This window comes from Vicugna pacos, chromosome 15, assembly GCF_048564905.1.
Source record: "Vicugna pacos chromosome 15, VicPac4, whole genome shotgun sequence".
In the NCBI taxonomy this organism is placed as follows: Eukaryota; Metazoa; Chordata; class Mammalia; order Artiodactyla; family Camelidae; genus Vicugna; species Vicugna pacos.
The window spans coordinates 33930144-33948260 of NC_133001.1; the positions used below are offsets into that span (position 1 = coordinate 33930144).

Consider the following 18117-nt stretch of genomic DNA (forward strand, 5'->3'; position numbering starts at 1 on the left):
CTTCTGGAGTTCATATCTGAAATAGGTTTAAAAGATGAACACACTGAATTGAAAAACACACACAATATCAATATTACACGTACACATTTTATTCTTGGTGATGTGGGAAGCCAGATTGGAAACACTGCAGTTACTTCTATTATCCGAGAAATATTGAGCCGTAGGTTTCGTGAGAAAGGCACCTATCTTTTGTCCAGTCTGTTTACTATACATCGCATGCTCTGGGCAGTTATCTTCATGTGGGGAACAAAGTACACACATCACACCCTTTCCGAAACGAAAGGCCGCGGGACTCCAAGAGAAGGGTGGGAGCTCTCCCGACTTAACCACACAATGGGGGCCGCTTCACCGTAGCTAGCACTCCACCCAGCAGGCCCCACTCGGCCCGGGGTTCGACTTCTCGGGGCCCTGTCGCTCCTCCCCCTGCCGCCCTCGGGGGCGCAGCCACAGCCCGGCAGGGCGCCCTCCCTCACTCGCGCGTTGCTCCTCCTTGGCTGGGGAGCCGGAAAACCCGGAGCGAACCGGCCCTGCCCGGCGGCGCATGCTCAGTAGCGAGCAGGTTCAGTTCGCTAGTAGGAAGCTCGAGAGCTACACCGGCGTCGGCGTCGGCCGCGGCCGCACCTCAGGGCAGCGAGATTCCCCAACAACGACCTCGGGCCTTTCCCCTCCCCCGCTAGACCCCGAGCTCCGCTCCGCCCCGCCCCGGGTCGCTCGCGTTTCGGGGTCCCAGCTGCGTGGAGCGGGCGCCGCGACCGGAGCGTCCCTCCACACGCCCTCCCCCAGCCGCCGGCTCCGCCGCGGGGCCAGGCCAGGCCCGGGAGTGCAGCCCCGGCGGGCGGGCGGGCGGCGGCCGCGGCGGAGGGCAGCTCCGGGCGGCGCCGGCGGGCCGCGGAGGGGTGGGGGGCCTGGCCCCGGGGCGGTGGTGCGGGATGCCGCCGCCGCCGCCTCCGGGCTGCGTTCGCTCTCCGCGGCTGGTGCCCGTGTCGGGTGGGTGGCCGGGCGCGGGCCTCGCCCCCCAAGCCCCACTCCGGGGCTAGCCCAGCTGCGCGGCGCCCCGAGGGGGCCGGGCCGTCCGTTGGGGCCGCGGCCCTGTTCCGTGCCGCGAGCTCGCCCTCTCGCGGCTCCCCGGCCCGGCCGCCGCCGCCGCCGCCCCTCTCCCCTCCCAGAGGCGCCCCGGGGGCACCATGCAGGCGCAGCAGCTGCCGTACGAGTTTTTCAGCGAGGAGAACGCGCCTAAGTGGCGGGGACTGCTGGTGCCTGCGCTGAAAAAGGTGAGACGCGCGCGGGACCCCTCTTCCAGGCTGCATCTCCTGTTAGGATGCCGGGTGGGGGCCGGGGAAGCCTGGGGAGGCGGGGCGCGCGGGGCCGTCTTTTTTCCCGGTCTCGCCGCTTCCCTGAAAGGACGGCGCACACGTAGAGGTTCCCCAACACCCGCTAGCTCTCGGTGTTGACATTCACCCGGTGGGTGGGAAGGCCGCAGGGAGCCAGGGAGAGTTTGTCCGAAGAATCCAGTCGCTGGGAGGTTAATGCCGTGCCCCTGATTCAGAGATGAGGGTTGGAGGAGCCTCAGTTTTCAGTGGAGGTCAAAGCAGGCCACTTTTCCGCCTTCCCGGTCTTATCCCAGAGCTGCTGTCAGCCTCCGGTTTTAGATGTGCAGTCTGTTCTTTTTAGTGGGCTCGAGAATGCTCTGGCTATAATGCTTGCTCTAAGTAATTGCAGAGCTCGCCTGCCAGCAGGAACATGGCCTGCTTTGCTCGCCCTCTGTAATCACTCATTCCTCTGAATTCCCCCACTCCTCCGACTAACAGGGGAGTGTGCACATGCCACTATTTCTCTCTTTCTGTCTTCCTTCCTTTCTTTCTCGTTCTCTCTTTCTGTCTCTCTCTGAGTCTGAGAATCTTGGTACTGTCTTTCGGTTTGTTGATTAGAAATTTTAACTTTTATGTGTTTCTTCGAGTTTCCCACACTGTTATCGAAAGTTATATACCCCATGATCTGTACTTTTCTTTTAAATGTTTTAGTATAATTAGAAAATGTTGCTAAATTTTCAAAGCTTCTAACGCAGCATTGTGACTTAATAAATACATTAAAACATCAGAAACTGATGTTTGAATGAATATAAAAACTACCAGAGTATTTTTTGTTATCCTTTCCCCTTATAAATACAGGGATAGCTTTACTTTTAATAGTGTTTCTAAATCCCTTTTTCTTGTTGCTCAAAGAATGTTTCATGTTATTTGTTTAAAAAATATTTTCCTCCTCACTGAGAATTGAGATTATAGCGTACCTTTTGTTCTAAACATTTATACTATTAAAAACTGTTTTAAAAGGTGCCTGATACTGCTCAAGTGCCAGCAACTTTTGCTTTCCCTTTTGCCCTTTCTCCCTCTCCCCCTCTCGGTATCTTACAATGGAAACTATATTTTATTTGTTAGCAGAATTTGCTGGTTTATTTCAGATGTTAGTGACTTTTTTGCTCAGGTGTCTGACTAGTCACAGACATCTCTGTGCTATTGTTTTCTAAGAAAACCAAAGAGATGCCATATGCCTTACAGTACTTAATTTATTAGAAATCCTGTCAGGCTCTCACTGTGTTTACTTTTGGCTTTACTGCAAGCTTGGCAGACTATAAGAGAAGGGGAGCACAAGGTCTCAGTGATGGGAGAAGCAGGTATCTTGACCAAGGTAGCGGTGGGGTAGGGAGGAGAAAGAAAAATTACTGAAAATATATTAAAGAACTCATAAAGCACTGTCAATTTGGGGCTATTTTGCTTAGAGGCAAGCAACTCCTATCCCAGGGGAATCACTATGATACCCCATCAGTTGAGGGTCCTATGAAGTAGTGAAAAGAGCATTATAGGAGTTCTCAGTCCGGGTCTAACTCTGCCACTTTGGTGGCCCTTGCTGAAATTTGTCCACAGAAGCATTTTGTTTGGCTGGCATAGTGTTGTTTTATTTTTAATGTAATTAGTTGCCAATATTTTAAAATGGGAACTGTTACATAAAATCTTAATTTTTGAGCTTTCCTTGGAGAATAGGAAGATCTCTCTGCATTGGGCCAGCATTCAAGCAAGGCAGTAAACTGCTGGAACTAAGTAAATGGCTGTCTTCTTTAGACAAGACATGTATCTCTGATTTAACACAGTCCCCCTTCGATCCTCTTTGCTTATTTGCATAAACCAGCTTTGACTTCAGGCAGAGATACTTTTGCATGATAGTAGAAGTGATGGGAGGAGGTGGAAGTGTACACAATCTAGCTGATAAGTAAGATTCTTCCAATTCTTATTTAAAATATCCACTAACCATGATTCTAAGCCACAAAAGACAAGGTTGAAATTACATTCCGTATCTGGATGTGCTCTTGGTAGCTCAAAATCTGCTTATAGACTTTCATGTGGGTATCTCCGTATCTTCCTTCATATGCTTCCTTTAGACCTATTGTACTATTGGCAGATACATCCAGCTTGTGTTATCTTACCTGAGGCTCCTTGGACATGCTGTTTTCTTCACCTGGACTGCCTTTTGCTTGGCCTAACACTGTTCATCCTCTGGACTCACTAGACCTCAGATCTTTTCTCAGATCCTCAGGCCTGAGTTACATAGTCTTTCTTTTAGTCTAAATATTCTTTTAGGACCCTAGCCTAGCATTTAACAGTTAATTTTAAATTCCTGTTTATTTACCTTCTCCCCACCCCAACTAAATTGGGTGGTCCTTGAGAGCAGGGATGATATTTTACTCTCATTTTGTCCTCCATGCATACAGTGCCTGATACCTGGTTGACACTAAAGTTTGAATGAATGGGTGAGGGAAAACCCAAACAAAACTATTAGCTCTCTCCTTTCTACCTACCATGAGAAAAAAGCCTCTTGGTTAACAGCTTTATTATTTTATTTGACTGGTTCAGAAATTTGGCGTCTTCTCTGACTTACTACTGCCGACACCCAGGCAGATCCTGTAGATTCATTCCCCTTTGACTTGTTCTGGTTTTTTTTTTTAGCTTTTTTTTTTATTGAAATAATGTGTCAATTTAATTTCTGGTGTACAGCACAATGTTTCAGTCATACATGAAAATGCATATATTCGTTTTCATATTTTTTCACCCTAAGCTACTGTAAGATATCAAATATAGTTCCCTGTACTATACAGTATAAACTTGTTTACCTCTTTTATGTATACCAGTCAGTGTCTGCAAATCTCGAACTCCCAGTTTATCCCTTCCCCCCACTCCCCACTCCATAACCATAAGTTTGTTTTCTGTGACATGTTCTTTTAATCTGTTCCCTCCTACTCCAGCTACTCTTGAGTCCTCTTTCCCAGACTGCTGCTTTAGCCTCTTAACTGAGTTCATTGCCCCTTACTTCTCTTTTATTTATTTTTTAAATTTCAGAAGTTATAGGACACTTCTGAACATGTCACACTCTTGTTCAGAACATTTGGTGTCTTTTGAAGGCATAGAATGAAGTGTGTATTAAGCTTTTAGCATAGAATTGCTGGTGATCGATGACTTGGCTTCACCCTGCTTTTCTGAATGGATTGATACTGTAATCTTTATGCTTTAGCCAGACTGGACTACTACTTTTCCTGAATATGCCCAGAAGGTCTCACTGCATCTCTCAGTCTAATTCCTACCTTATGTATTGCATAAGTATATTATACCTACTATAGACCAATTATTGCCCTCAGCACTAAGGATTAAAAAGTAATTGACATCACCCAGAAATGACTAAGTTCAAACATGATGGGAAGTGGCAAAGGGTGAGTTTGGAGAGGAAACTGGCTTATAGAGAATTTTTTGTATGTTAAGCTAAGGAGTTTGAATTTTACCTTGAGGTTATAGATGTCATTGAAGAATTTAAATAGAAGAGTAACATCATATTTGAATTTTAGAAAATCCATTTTGGCCATAGAATAGAAAATGGATTGAAGAAGAATGAGACCCAAGGTAAGGGAGAAAAGTTAGAAGGCTAGTTTAACAATCTAGACAAAGGAGGAGGATATAGCTCAAGTGGTAGAGCGCATGCTTAGCATGCATGAGGTCCTGGGTTCAATCCCCAGTACCTCCTCTAAAAATAAAAAAAGAAGTAAACCTAATTAACCCCCCCAAAAAGCCCCCCAAACAAACAGTCAAGTCAAAAGATGAGATGACCTTGAGGTAAGGGTGCATTTGAATTAGGATGGAAATGTGGGGATGGGTTTTATTTGAGAGGTGTTTAAGAGGCAAAATTGACAGGATATAGCAACTCACTGAGTGATTGGGGGAAGTGGTGAGAGCAGGAGGAATCTTTTCTGGTTTGAGTGCTTTTAGTCAAGATAGTGTAGGCGGAGAACCCTTTGGGGTGGCAAGAGTGGCATAATAAGATGAGTTTTGGATTTGACTTGAAATTCTTTTTGGGTTATCCACATGGACTTGTGAAATTGGCAATTGGTTGTTAGTATCTGGTGAAACAGATTTGGGACTTCTAGGTGGGTAAGTAGAGCCATGAGAATAGATGAAGCCTGTATCCATACAAAAACTTGTGCATAAATGTTCATGGCAGTTCTGTTCAGCAAAAAACTGGAAACAACCCAAATATCCATCAACAGGTGAATGAATAAACTAATTATGATAGAGCCATACATTGGAATACTACTCAGCAGTAAAAATGAATCAACTGTTGGTATATATGACAATATTGCTGAATCTCAAAATAAGTTGAATGAAAGAAGCCAGACCAAAAAACCCTCACAGTGTATACTATATAACTCTATTTACATAACATGCTGACTAACCTGCAGTGACAGAATGCAAGTTAGTAGTTGTTTTGTGGGGAGGCTTTTATGTTCATTTGTTTGTACCCGTAGTTTCAGGAGTGTGTGCGTAAGTTAAAATTTAACAGATTATATGGCTCACGTATGTGCAATTTATTGTATGTCAATTGTACCTCAAAGAAAATGTTAAAAAAATAAAGTAGATGAGGCCACTCATTGGAAATGGTTAGACGTAAGGGTGAAATTGGGCTGGCATCAGAACTGGGGGAAGAGAATGGACAATAGGGTGTAGGGGGAGAGCAGAGGGAAAGGAGTGAGTACAGGTTAAGAAGGAAAGAGTCAGAAAGAATGGATCCTAGTGTCCAAGAAGCTGAGAATGGAAGGAGTTTCAAGAAAAGAGTTATGAACTGTGTCAGGCTATAGAAAAGTCAGGTAAGGTCCCTGAAAAGTGTTAAGATTTGATACCTAAGGGGTCACTTCTGGCTAAGCAGTTTCAGTGTCAGAGTAGAAGATGGAAGAGCATGGAAGAAGAATAGCAAGGACAAGTGACTTTTTTCAGATTTTTTTTTCCCCTAGAAGCTTGGAAATGAAGGGAAAAGAGATACTTCTGTAGCAAGAAGGGGATTCACGTTGGGGAAGACACTTGTATTTTATTTGAAGGTGATGGAAACTTGTTTATGTTGGGAGCCTTTGGGGAGGGAGCTGATAAAAGAATACTGGTAAAGATACTGAACAAGGAGATGAGATCAGGAACACAGCAGTGGGATTTAGCTTGAACTATTTGCCACGTACCATTTTAAGTGCCTCACGTGTGTTCTCTAATTGTTACAGGATTCTATTATGTCTATGTTATAAGAGAGAAAACTGAAGTTAGGAAAGGGTAATTTGTATAGAGTCCACATTTTTAAACAGTACTGATGATGTTATACTACCTCTGGCAGGAGTGATGACATCCTTTCTTCTAAGATGGAAGGGAATGAGGTTAAGATGGCTTCATAAGTTGGGGAGCAGGGGAGTTCATGCTAGGTAACTTATATTTTCATGATGAAATGAAAGGCATGATCCTTTACATAGAGTGAGGAAAGAGAAATGAGTAATGAGTTTAAGAAGCTGATCAAGTCTTGGAATTGATGCTGTGGAGTCTGTAGAAGGAGCCAGCCAGAGAATTAGAAAGGAATTGCTGAGCAGTGCTGAGTGGGGAGATTATAAATTTGGAGTAACATTCATTGTGACATTTCTTCCAGCAGCATTGATCAGTTCAGGTAAATGGGTAGAGAAGGATAATTGGTTGCAGGTGACTGCAGTAGCGACAAAGAGTATAGGGATAGTTCAAATAATAGAAAGTACAGCTATATTGTAGACAGATAAATATTGGAGGTATAAATGAGAACTCCATGGATTAGAAATCCTGATTAGTTGAAGAGGATAATGGGAGCAGATAAAGGATTAAGATTAGAGATGATGATAATTATATTTTGAAGTTTAAGGATTCCAAAGATGAAAATGAGACAATTAAGAGCTGTGAAGTTGGTGTGTTGAATGATGGGTTGCGTACATGGATGACGATGAAGTCCACAAGAATTGTGGTGTATATTGTGGAGAGGAAGACTAGAATCCAGCAGTGGTAAGGAGGTCCGGAAATCACAGGGGCGAGGATGCTGTAACCAAATAGTAATAAAAGTGGCAGCTACCCGCCATATTGTATTTTTTTTATTACAGCTGTAGCTGGAATTTGGGAGAACTTTGCACTTCATTTTAGAATATTTTTTGACTTGTAATTAAGTTTTTTACCCAACATTTATTATGAAACATTAAAAATGTACAGAAAAGTTGAAAGAATTGCTCAATAAACACCCATATACCCATCACCTAGATTCTACGCTTTACGTTTTACTGTTTTCTTTATCACATGCTTGTCCTCTCTATCCATCCACCAATCCGTCTCATGTATTGATGGATTTCAGGGTAAATTGTGAACATTAGTGCACTTTACCCCTAAACACTTCAGCATGCATGTCATTAACTTAGAGTTCAGTATTTATTTATGGTTCTTTTTGTTTTTTGGGTAAAATTTATGTACAGTGGAAGACACAAATATTAATTGTACGTTTAATGAGTTTTGGCATATGAATACCACTCAAGCTTCTACCAAGATTTTGAGCATTGCTTAAACAGTATGACAGTCTTTGAATTTCATATCATTTACCTTGATTTTTAGCTGAGAGTTGGATAGTTAGCCCATTTTTATTTAGATATTTTAATGTTTATAAGATATATCTAGAAGATTTTGTGCATTCTTGCCTTTCTAAATGTGTAAAGTCGTAGTTACAAGGAACAACATTTTTATTTTTTATTTTTTTATTTTTTTTACATTTTTTATTGATTCATAATCATTTTACAGTGGGAACAACATTTTTATATTGTTTCCACCACATAAATTAATCTTATGAAATAATTCAAGAAAAGGTTGGAAAACCACCTTTCAGGAGTACTTGGAGTGATTCCTACTTCTCAAGACAAGTTGGTTAGCTGACCTCTAAGGTTCCTTTTGACTTTCAGTTCTATGATTATGTCAGAGAGGAGAAAGGGTGGCTGCTGGGCAAAGCAGAGACATGAATGATTACTAACAAGCAGTCTTATGTCTTCATTTATATATAACCTGAATAAAAATGCAATTCAATGCAAAAAAAAGATAAGGCTCATTACCGTCACTCCTAAAATATTCCTCATGTGCCTTCTCAGTCAATTCCTGTCCCCACCTCCCAGAAGCAACTGCTATTCTGATCTTTTATCATCCTACCATAGATTAATCTTATCTGTTTCGGCTATCATATAAATAGAATCATACAGTGTATATTTTTGGTAAGGCTTTTGCGATTGTGTTTATTAAGATTTCAGTCCTTTTTTCTGTCATATGAATATGTCAGAGTTTGTTTATCAAGTGGATATATACCTGGGAGGTTTCCAGTTTGGGGCTGTTGCGGATAAAGCTGCCATGAATGTTTTTATACAGATCTTATTGTAGAAATCTTTTCTTTTGGATAAATACCAGTAAAAATGGCTCATAGACTAAATGTCTGTTAGTTTTGTAAGAAACTGCCAGACCTTTTCTCACAGTGGTTGTACCATTTTGCATTCCCAAACAGTATATGAGAGTTCCAGTTGCTCCACATCCTTGCCAGTATTTGGTGTTATTTGTCTTTAATTTTAGTCATTGAGATGGATTTGTAGTGATATCTCACTGTGGTTTTAACTTGTGTTATTCTGATGACCAGTGATACTGAGCGCTTTTTGATATTCTTTTAGGTTATTTGCATATCTTCCTTTGGGCAGTGGCTGTGTAAATCTGTTGCCCATTTGAAAAATTGAGTTGTTTTTAGTTCTTTATATATCCTGGTTAACTGTCCTGCATTAGATATATGTTTCATGAATGTTTTCTTGTAGCTGTGGCTTGTCTATATTGATGGAGTCACATTTATAGTTTTTTTTTCTTTTAAGGTTATTGCTGTGTGTCCTAGACCCCTTGCCTGCCATCAAGTCATAAAAACATACTTCTAATGCGAGTTTCTAAAAGCTTTATAGTTTTAGCTTTTATATAATCTGTGGTCCATTTCAAATTAATTGTGTATGATACAAGGTAGGAACTGAGATTCTTTTTTATGCTCATATCTAGTTATTTCAGAACTTTTTGTTGAAGAGACTTTCCTTTCCCTGTTGGATTGTGTTGATGTTTTTGTGAAAATTAAATGAATATATATTATATATTTGTGTAAATGTATATTTAAATATGTAATATATGTGAAGTAAATATATATGTATTTTTCTAGAGTCTCCATTCTTTTCCACTGGTCTTTTGTTCATCTTTACACCAATACCACACTATTGATTACTGTAGATTTATAGTAAGTCTTGTGGTTAGGTAGTGTAAGTCCTCCAATTTTGTTCTTTTAAAATGTTATTTTACTATTTCTAGATTTTGTATATAAAGTTTGAACCATCCTATCAATTTCTACCAAAAAACCTTGGTGAGATTTTTATTGTAATTGCATTGAACTTGTAGATCACTAGGGAGTATTGACTCTTAATAGTATCAGATCTTTGGATCCATTAATGTGGTATATATCTCCATTTATTTAGACTTTTGAATCTCTCTCAGCAGCACTTCATAGATTTCAATATGTAAGTCTTACTTGTCTTTGGTTAAGTTTAATCTGAAATATTTTGTTTTTTGGTGCTGTTGTAAATTGTAAAATTTTATTTTCCAGTTGTTTGCTATGAGTATGTAAACATGTAGCTGATTTTTGTATATTGATCTTGTATCCTTTGACCTTACTGATAGTTGTTTTATAGATTCCATAGAATTTTCTCCATAATTATATCGTCTGCAAATAGAGGCAGTCTGACATTTATTTCTTTATTTCTTTTTCTTGCCTTGTTTTACTGGTTAGACTTCCATTACATTGTTGAATCAAAGTAGTGAGAATAACCATCCTTACCTTGTTCTCATTCTTAAGGGAAAAGTATGTCTTATTTCACTATGGAGTGTGATATGAGCTGATAGTTTTCATTGATTCCCTTTATCAGATTGAGGGTTTCCCCTTCCATTTTTAGTTTTCTGAGAGTGTTGGGGTTTTCTAAAATTATAAATGGATGTTGAATTTTGTCAAGTGATTTTTCTGTCTGTTAAGATAACCATAGGGTTTTTCTCCTTTATTCTGTCAATATTATGGTAAGTTACATTGATTTTGGATGTTAACCAACATTTCCTGGGTAAACCATGGCACATAGCATTTTATTGAGTTCCTGCTTTGTGCCAGTATTCTAGACACTATGCTTGGTACTTTATGTACTTATCTCTGTTCTACCTATTGATTTTTCAAGGTGGTAATTTTTACAGCTGAGTTTTACAACTGAGGAAATGGATCCTAAGAGAGCCAAATTGCTCAAGATCTTATAACTGAGTAGAATCCAGATTTGATCCTAAGCCTGTCTGGCTTCAAAGACACCTCTTTCTGCTATACCGTGTTGCTTCCTTTGAGTAGACAGTATAATACAGAACAGTGGTGTTGTAATTGTCCTGTACCTTAGATTTTGGGGAGGAAGTTTCTTAGGACAGAAGGAGGTGGAAGGAAGAGGTTTTGAAATCCCTTGCTTTAGGCTTAGAAGCACAGCTCTTTTACATCTTGGGGTTCTGCATAGGATTGCATTTGTTGGAAGGGTTCTGCTGCATTAAAAAGAGTTTTGGGGGGAAGGTATAGCTCTGTGGTAGAGTGCATGCCTGGCATGCATGAGGTCCTGTGTTCAATCCCCAGTACCTCCACTAAAGAAAAAAAAAAAGTAAATAAATAAATAAACCTAATTTAAAAAAAAAAAAGTAAGAGTTTTAAAGGCACTAGTTAGTGAATAGATAACATAGACCGTAAAGGAAAGGGCTAAGATGTAATGGTCTTGGGATGGCAGTAGGAAGCTAGGAGACTATCTTTGTGTGCTTGTATTTGGGAATGAAGGAAGTGATATTTTAAGTGGGAGTGATCCAGGTGAGGATGAGGAGGAAGTGTGTTTGTTCCAAGGGTTTGTGGTGGCTTGGAGCTCAGGAGGGGCTCAGCATCTTGGGAATTCTGAGTAGCTGGAGTCTGGACTGTGGGACCAGATCTTGTGAACCAAATTATTGCATTTTATCTTTTGAGCAGTTGAGAATCACTGGAGGGTTTTAAGTAGGATATTGATAACTAGATATGAAATTTGAAGGATCATTATTTGCTCTGTGGTATCTAGATTAAATGATAGCAGAACTGTAAGCAGGAAGGCAAGTTAGGAGATTTTGCAGCAATCATGGAAGAGATGATGGTGGTCTTGACTAGGGATGTAGCTGTGGGGATAAAGAAAAGTGGACTGATTTTCAACTTAGAGTTAGATTGGTGGTTGAATATCAGGGTAGTAAGAGAGAGAGGAGTCAAAGCTGATTCCCAGGATTCTGGCTTAGGAGTCTAAGTGGTAATGTTGATGAGTGAATACTGGGAGAGTAGCACCTTTGGAGGGGAACTAAGAAACCATCAGTACTTTGGGAATGAGAAAGTGTGAGAGAATTGTGATAGAAAGGATTTACGCATTGCAGTTAGCCCAGTATGGCAAACATGGAAGGCGTCTTTGTTGGACTTTCCTCATTAATTATGGGCAGGTGCAACCTGAAGGCTCTGATGATGTTTTTCAGTGTACGTTTCAAATGCCATCTCCTCTACAAAGGCTTTCTACTTCAATTTCATGCCCTGAGTAGAATCAGTCTCTTAATTTCTTTAGTACTTTGTACCTTAATTTTAGTACTTATTGACAGTCTGCCCTTTAAAGTGCTCATCTCCCAGTATTCACTTCTTCATTGGGAGTTATTTTAGAGCAAGATATGATCCTGGTCACTTTTTTGTTTCCTATAATGCTTAGCGTATTTCTCATGTATAGCAGGTGCTCAGTATACATTTGTTAAGTTGTGTGGTTCTGAGCCTTTCCCCTCAAGAATATAGTTACTGATGAGTTTGGTAGGTCATAGTTGAGATCTTCACCAGTCAAAAGGCATTGGAATTATCATGTTTGGTGTATTCTATTTTAGCGAATAGGGAAACAAATACTATACTTTAGAAATAATTCATTTAAAGTGGCTAAATTAAAAAAAAAATGTAATGCTTCAAGGGAGAAGCAGATGCCAAGATGGGAATAAGCATGCAAGATATTTATTAGGAGAAGTGCTTCTGAGAGAAAACGAGGAAGGAGGCAGGGAGAGTCGTCAGACCATGATGCAAGTCTGACTCCATGTGAAGGAGAGAGGCAAGGAAGGAAGGAACTTTGGGTGAAAGTGTTGTAGACTGCAGTACAGTTCTAAGGAAAGTCCACCCAGATCTCAGGAAGTCCTTGAGTGAAAGTTGCCTATCACAGGGATTCCTCACCTCCCAGGACTAGGCCTGCTTTAGTATGCCTTTGGTGCTCATTGACTGGGAGCAGTCAGTAACAACTGTGGCCTCCAAGCACTGTGATGGATTTCAGAGTGCAGCAGCTGGGGCCCTAAGTCGGTTATTTTTCCTGGAGTCAGAGATCTGAGAGGTTCATTCTTTTAGCCAGCCAGGGCCATCTCTGGCTAGAAGTAGCCTGATTGGGGATAATTGAATTACAGTGTTCCCCCACTTAAAGTGGGTAATCTGTTCCCTCTATTACTGCTTATGTTTTAGAAAATATATCTTAGGATGAATTCTTAAAGTCAAAACTTAATTATCATGATATTAATAGTACAGTTTGCTTTAGCAGTTATCAAAGTTTACATTTCATATTCATGATTATTTCATAGTTAAACATTTAATGTACAAAAACATAAAGCACTAAAAACAAAGGAAAACAATGCAAATAATACTCATTATTATACGAGCTAGTGAATCAAGAACACTTCAAGCACTTCAGCAATACCTTGAGTAGTCCAGCCATCCAGTTATGAAGATGAGTGCTTGTTGATTTTCCTTTCTAGTCTGGACTACCTCAGGCCGACAAACACAAGTCAATAAAAGAAATTTCTCATAAAGTCAAATTCTGAAAACCTCCCTTTGGAGTTGGGGATGGGGGCATACGCTGTAGAAAAGAAGTAATTTAAACTTCTGGTTTTATGGACCCTGAATTATTCAGATACTATTTTTAAAGTAGGTATTTTATTTATTTTTAGAGGGCTTTTTTTGTTGTTGTTAACTTTTTTTGTTTGTTTTGGGGGAGGTAATTAGATTTATTTTTAAATGGAGGTACTGGGATTGAACCCAGGACCTCATGCATGCTAAGCACAAACTCTACCACTGAGCTATACCCTCCCCACCTAAAGTAGGTATTTTAAAACTGTAATGGGAAGATGATTTTGAGAAAAGTTTCCTTAATGCTGCTTTTCTGCTTTTTTGTTTTTTTGAGGGGGAGGTAATTAGGGTTATTCATTTATTTTTTAGAGGAGTTACTGGGGATTGAACCCAGAACCTCATACATGCTAAGCACAAACTACTGCTTGAGCTATGCCCTCCCCACCTCCTGCTTATTTTTGACTGTTTCGTTTATTCACCAGATTTGTTACTTATTGTATGGCACGCATTAGGGACATACAATTAAAAAGTAAAACATAATTGTTGCTTTTATGAAACTTGTATCTGGTGATAAAAAAGGTCTATAATCTGGCCGTATACATTAAAAGCAACCCAATTGCAAATGGGATCAATCCTAGTATATAGAAAGTTGTTTGGTGCAGGGTTTAAGAAAACAACAACAAAAACCCCCAAAACAAGTCTTGGGATAAAAAAAATGTTGAGTTTTAAGTTAACAGACACTTTTTTTAATAAGCTAACTTAAATTCCAGTTTTTTTTTCAAATTATTTATCTCCCGTATTTCTTTTTTTTTTTACCATTTTGTTTTATTTTTTTTTTGAAGTATAGTTGATTTACAATATTATATAAGTTTAAGGTGTGTAACATAGTGGTTCACAGTTTTTTAAAGTTATACTCCATTAATAGTTATAAAATATTGGGTATATTTGGTACCTCCTGCATTTTAATATTCTTAGTTATTCTCTTATAATCCCTGAAAGAAAATTTTTCCCTTTCTATCTAGACAACTCCCATTTTCTATCTTACTTATAATTTAAACCCTTTGCAAGTAAGATTTCAGTATATGATCCAGTACTTTGTAATGGAATGCACTTATAATTACATTCACATCTATTTTGTTTAAGGACTTGCATAGGATTCTGATTTCTGTACACATACTTAATAACTTTCTCTTAATTTTTTATTGTGGTAGAAAATATATAACATAAAATTAGCCATTTTAACCATTTTTAAGTGTATATTTAAGTGCCGATAACTATATTCACAATGTTATGCAACCATCACCACTATCTATTTCCAAAACCTTTCATCACCTCAAACAGAAACTCTGTACACATTAAGCAATAACTCCCAACTTCCCCCTCCCTCAGCCCCTAGTAACCTCTAATGTACTTTGTCTTTATGAATTTATGCCTGGTCTAAATATTTTATAAAAGTGGAATCATACAATATTTGTCCCTTTGTATATGAGTTATTTTATTTAGCATAATGTCTTAAAGATTCATCAGTATTGTAGCATGTATCAGAATTTAATTCCTTTTTAAGGCTGAATAATACTCCAGTGTGTATATACTATATTTTGCTTATTCATTTATCTCTTACTGGACACTTGGATTATATCTACCTTTTGGCTATTTTGAATAATGCTACACTGAACATTGGTATAGAAGTATCTGTTTGAGTTCCTGTTTTCAGTTCTTTTGGGTATGTATCTAGAAGTGGAATTGCTGGGTCATTTTGGTCGTCTCTTTAACTTTTTGAGGAACTGCCATACTGCTTTCCACAGCAGCCACTCCATTTTACATTCCTCCCTGCCATGCACAAAGGTTCCAGTTTCTCCACATTCTCATTTATACTTGTTATTTTCTGTTTGTTTTTTTTTCAACTGCCATCCTAGTTGGTGTGAAATGATACCTCATTTTGTGTTTTGCTTTGTATTTCCCTAATGACTAATGATGTTGAGCATCGTTTTATGTGCTTATTGGCCATTTGTATATTTTCTTTAGGGAAATGTCAAGTCTGTTGCCCATTTTTAAAATTGTTTTTTATTTTTGTTGTTTAATTTTAGGACATCATTGTATATTTTTGATATTAGACCCTTATCAGATACATGATTTATAAATGTTTTCTCCCATTCAGACACAACTAAGATGCTGTCTTTTCAGTTTCTTAATAATATCCTTTGCACAAAACTTTTAAATTTTGATGAAGTTCAGTTTATCTTTTTTTCTTTTATTGCTTGTGCTTTTGGTGTCATATCTAGGAATCCATTGCTAAATCCTAGGTCATGAAGATTTACCCTTAAGTTTTCTTATGGTTTTAGCTCTTATATTTAGGTCATTGACCCATTTGAGGTTATATTTTGTATTTGATGGGAGTTTAGGTATCCAGTTTCATTCTTTTGTATGTGGATGGACACCTGTTGTCCCAGCACCATTTGTTGAAGAGATTGATCTTTCCCCACTGAATAGATTTGGCACCATTGTCAAAAATCAATTGACCATAGATACATAGATTTATTTCTGGACTCTCAATTCTATTCCATTGGTCTGTGTGTCTGTATGACAGTATCACACTGTTTTGATTACTGTAGCATTGTGTAGTAAGTTTTGAAATCAGAAAATGTGAGCCCTACAACTTTGTTTTTCTTTTTCATGACTGTTTTGGCTGTTCAGGACCTCTTTTAATTCCATATGAATTTGAGAATTGGCATTTCCATTTCTGCAAAAAAGGCTACTAGAATTTTGATAGGAATTGCACTGAATCTGTTGATAGTTTCTGTTAGTATTGGCATCTTAATATTAAATCTTTCTACCCATGAACACAGAATGTCTTTACATTTATTTGGGTCTTTAGTTTTCTTCAGTAATGCATTGTAGTTTTCAGGATAAAAATCTTTCACCTCCTTGGTTAAATCTATTCCTTGATATTTTATACTTTTAGAGGCTATTATTTTTCTAGTTTCTGAATGGAATTACATTCCTAATTTCCTTTTCAGATTGCACAAAGCAGGTATATAGAAACATCTGCTTTTTGTGCGTTGGTTCTGTTCTACAGCTTTGCTGAATTAATTTACCAACTCTGGTAACTTTCTTATAGATACTTGGGGATTTTTCTAGTATAGGATTATGTCATCAGCAAACAAATAGTTTTACTTATTCCTTTCCATTTGGGTGCCTTTTATTTCTTTTTCTTTTCTGATTGCTTCAGCTCGGAATATCTAGTACAATTTTGAATAGCAGTGGTAAAGTGGGCATCCTAGTCTTATTCCTGATCTTAGGGCAAAAGTTTTAAGTTTTTGACCATTAAGCATAATATTAGCTATGGGTTTTTCATAGCTGTCCTTTGAAATGTTGAGGAAGTTCCCTTCTATTCCTAGTTTTAGGAAGATTTTAATCCTGAAAGGATGTTGGGTTTTGTCAAATGCCATTTCTAAATTAATTGAGTGATGATGTGTATTGTTTTCCTTCATTTTGTTAATGTGGTATATTATATTGATTAATTTCATTGTTATTGAACTACTTTTGCATTCTTGGGATAAATTCCACTTTGTCAAGGTGCAGTTTAATATGCTGTTGGATTCAATTTGCTAGTATTTTGTTAAGGATTTTTGCATCTATACTCATAAAGGATGTTGGTCTGTAATTTTCTTATGATGTCTTTATCTGCCTTTGGCATCAAGGTAATGCTGGCTTCACAGAATGAGTTAGGAACTGTTTCCTTCTGTTTTGGGGAAGGGTTGGTATTAATTCTTTAGATGTTGGGTAGAATTCATCTGTTCTGCCATCTGATTCTGGACGTTTCCTTGTTGGGAGGTTTTGATTACTGAGTCAGGGGCATTACTTGTTAATATGTTTGTTGAGATTTTTAAATTTCTTCTTGAGTCCATTTAGGTAATTTGTGTGTTTCTCGGAATTTATCCGTTTGTTCCACATTATCTAGTTTGTTTGTGTATAATTGTTCATAGTATTCTTTTATAATCTGTTTAATTTCTGTGAGGGCAGTAGTAATGCCCCCACTTCCATTTCTGATTTTGGTTATTTGTGTCTTCTCTTTTTCTGAGACAGCCCAATTTGTTGATTTTTCCTAAAGATGTAGCTTTTGGTTTCATTGAGTCTCTCCATTGTTTTTCTTTCCTCCGATTTACTTCTAATTTTTATCATTTACTTGCTTTGAGTTTAATTTCTTCTTTTTCTAGTACTCCAAGGTATAAAGTTAGGATGTTGATTTGAGATCTTTTTTTAATGTAGACATTTATAGCCATAAGTTTCCTTCTTTTTTTGTTTTTTGTTTTTAAACATTTTTTTATTGATTTATAATCTTTTTACAATGTTGTGTCAAATTCCAGTGTAGAGCACAATTTTTCAGTCATACATGAACATTGTCACATTTTTTTCTCTGTGAGCTACCATAAGATCTTGTGTATATTTCCCTGTGCTATACAGTATAATCTTTATCTATTCTAGAATTTTGAAATCCTGTCTATCCCTTCCCACCCTCCGTCCCCTTGGCAACCACAGGTTTGTATTCTATGTCTATGAGTCTGTTTCTGTTTTGTATTTATGCTTTGTTTTTGATTTTTTTCTTTTTTAGATTCCACATACGAGCAATCTCATATGGTATTTTTCTTTTTCTTTCTGGCTTACTTCACTTAGAATGACATTCTCCAGGAGCATCCATGTTGCTGCAAATGGCATTATGTTGTCAGTTTTTATGGCTGAGTAGTATTCCATTGTAGAAATATACTACATCTT

At 38.5% G+C, this 18117-nt stretch overlaps 1 protein-coding gene across 3 annotated transcripts in view; it reads left to right on the forward strand.

Moving 5' to 3' along the window:
* The first annotated feature begins 542 nt into the window (after positions 1–542).
* Positions 543–18117, forward strand: part of SOS1 (SOS Ras/Rac guanine nucleotide exchange factor 1) — a 137480-nt gene continuing 119905 nt past the window's right edge. For all 3 annotated transcript variants that reach the window (XM_006211479.4, XM_006211480.4, XM_072937877.1), the window contains exon 1: positions 543–1271. In XM_006211479.4, the coding sequence (XP_006211541.1) occupies positions 1185–1271 (87 nt within the window). In that variant the 5' untranslated portion in view covers positions 543–1184. The remainder of the gene's footprint in view (positions 1272–18117) is intronic.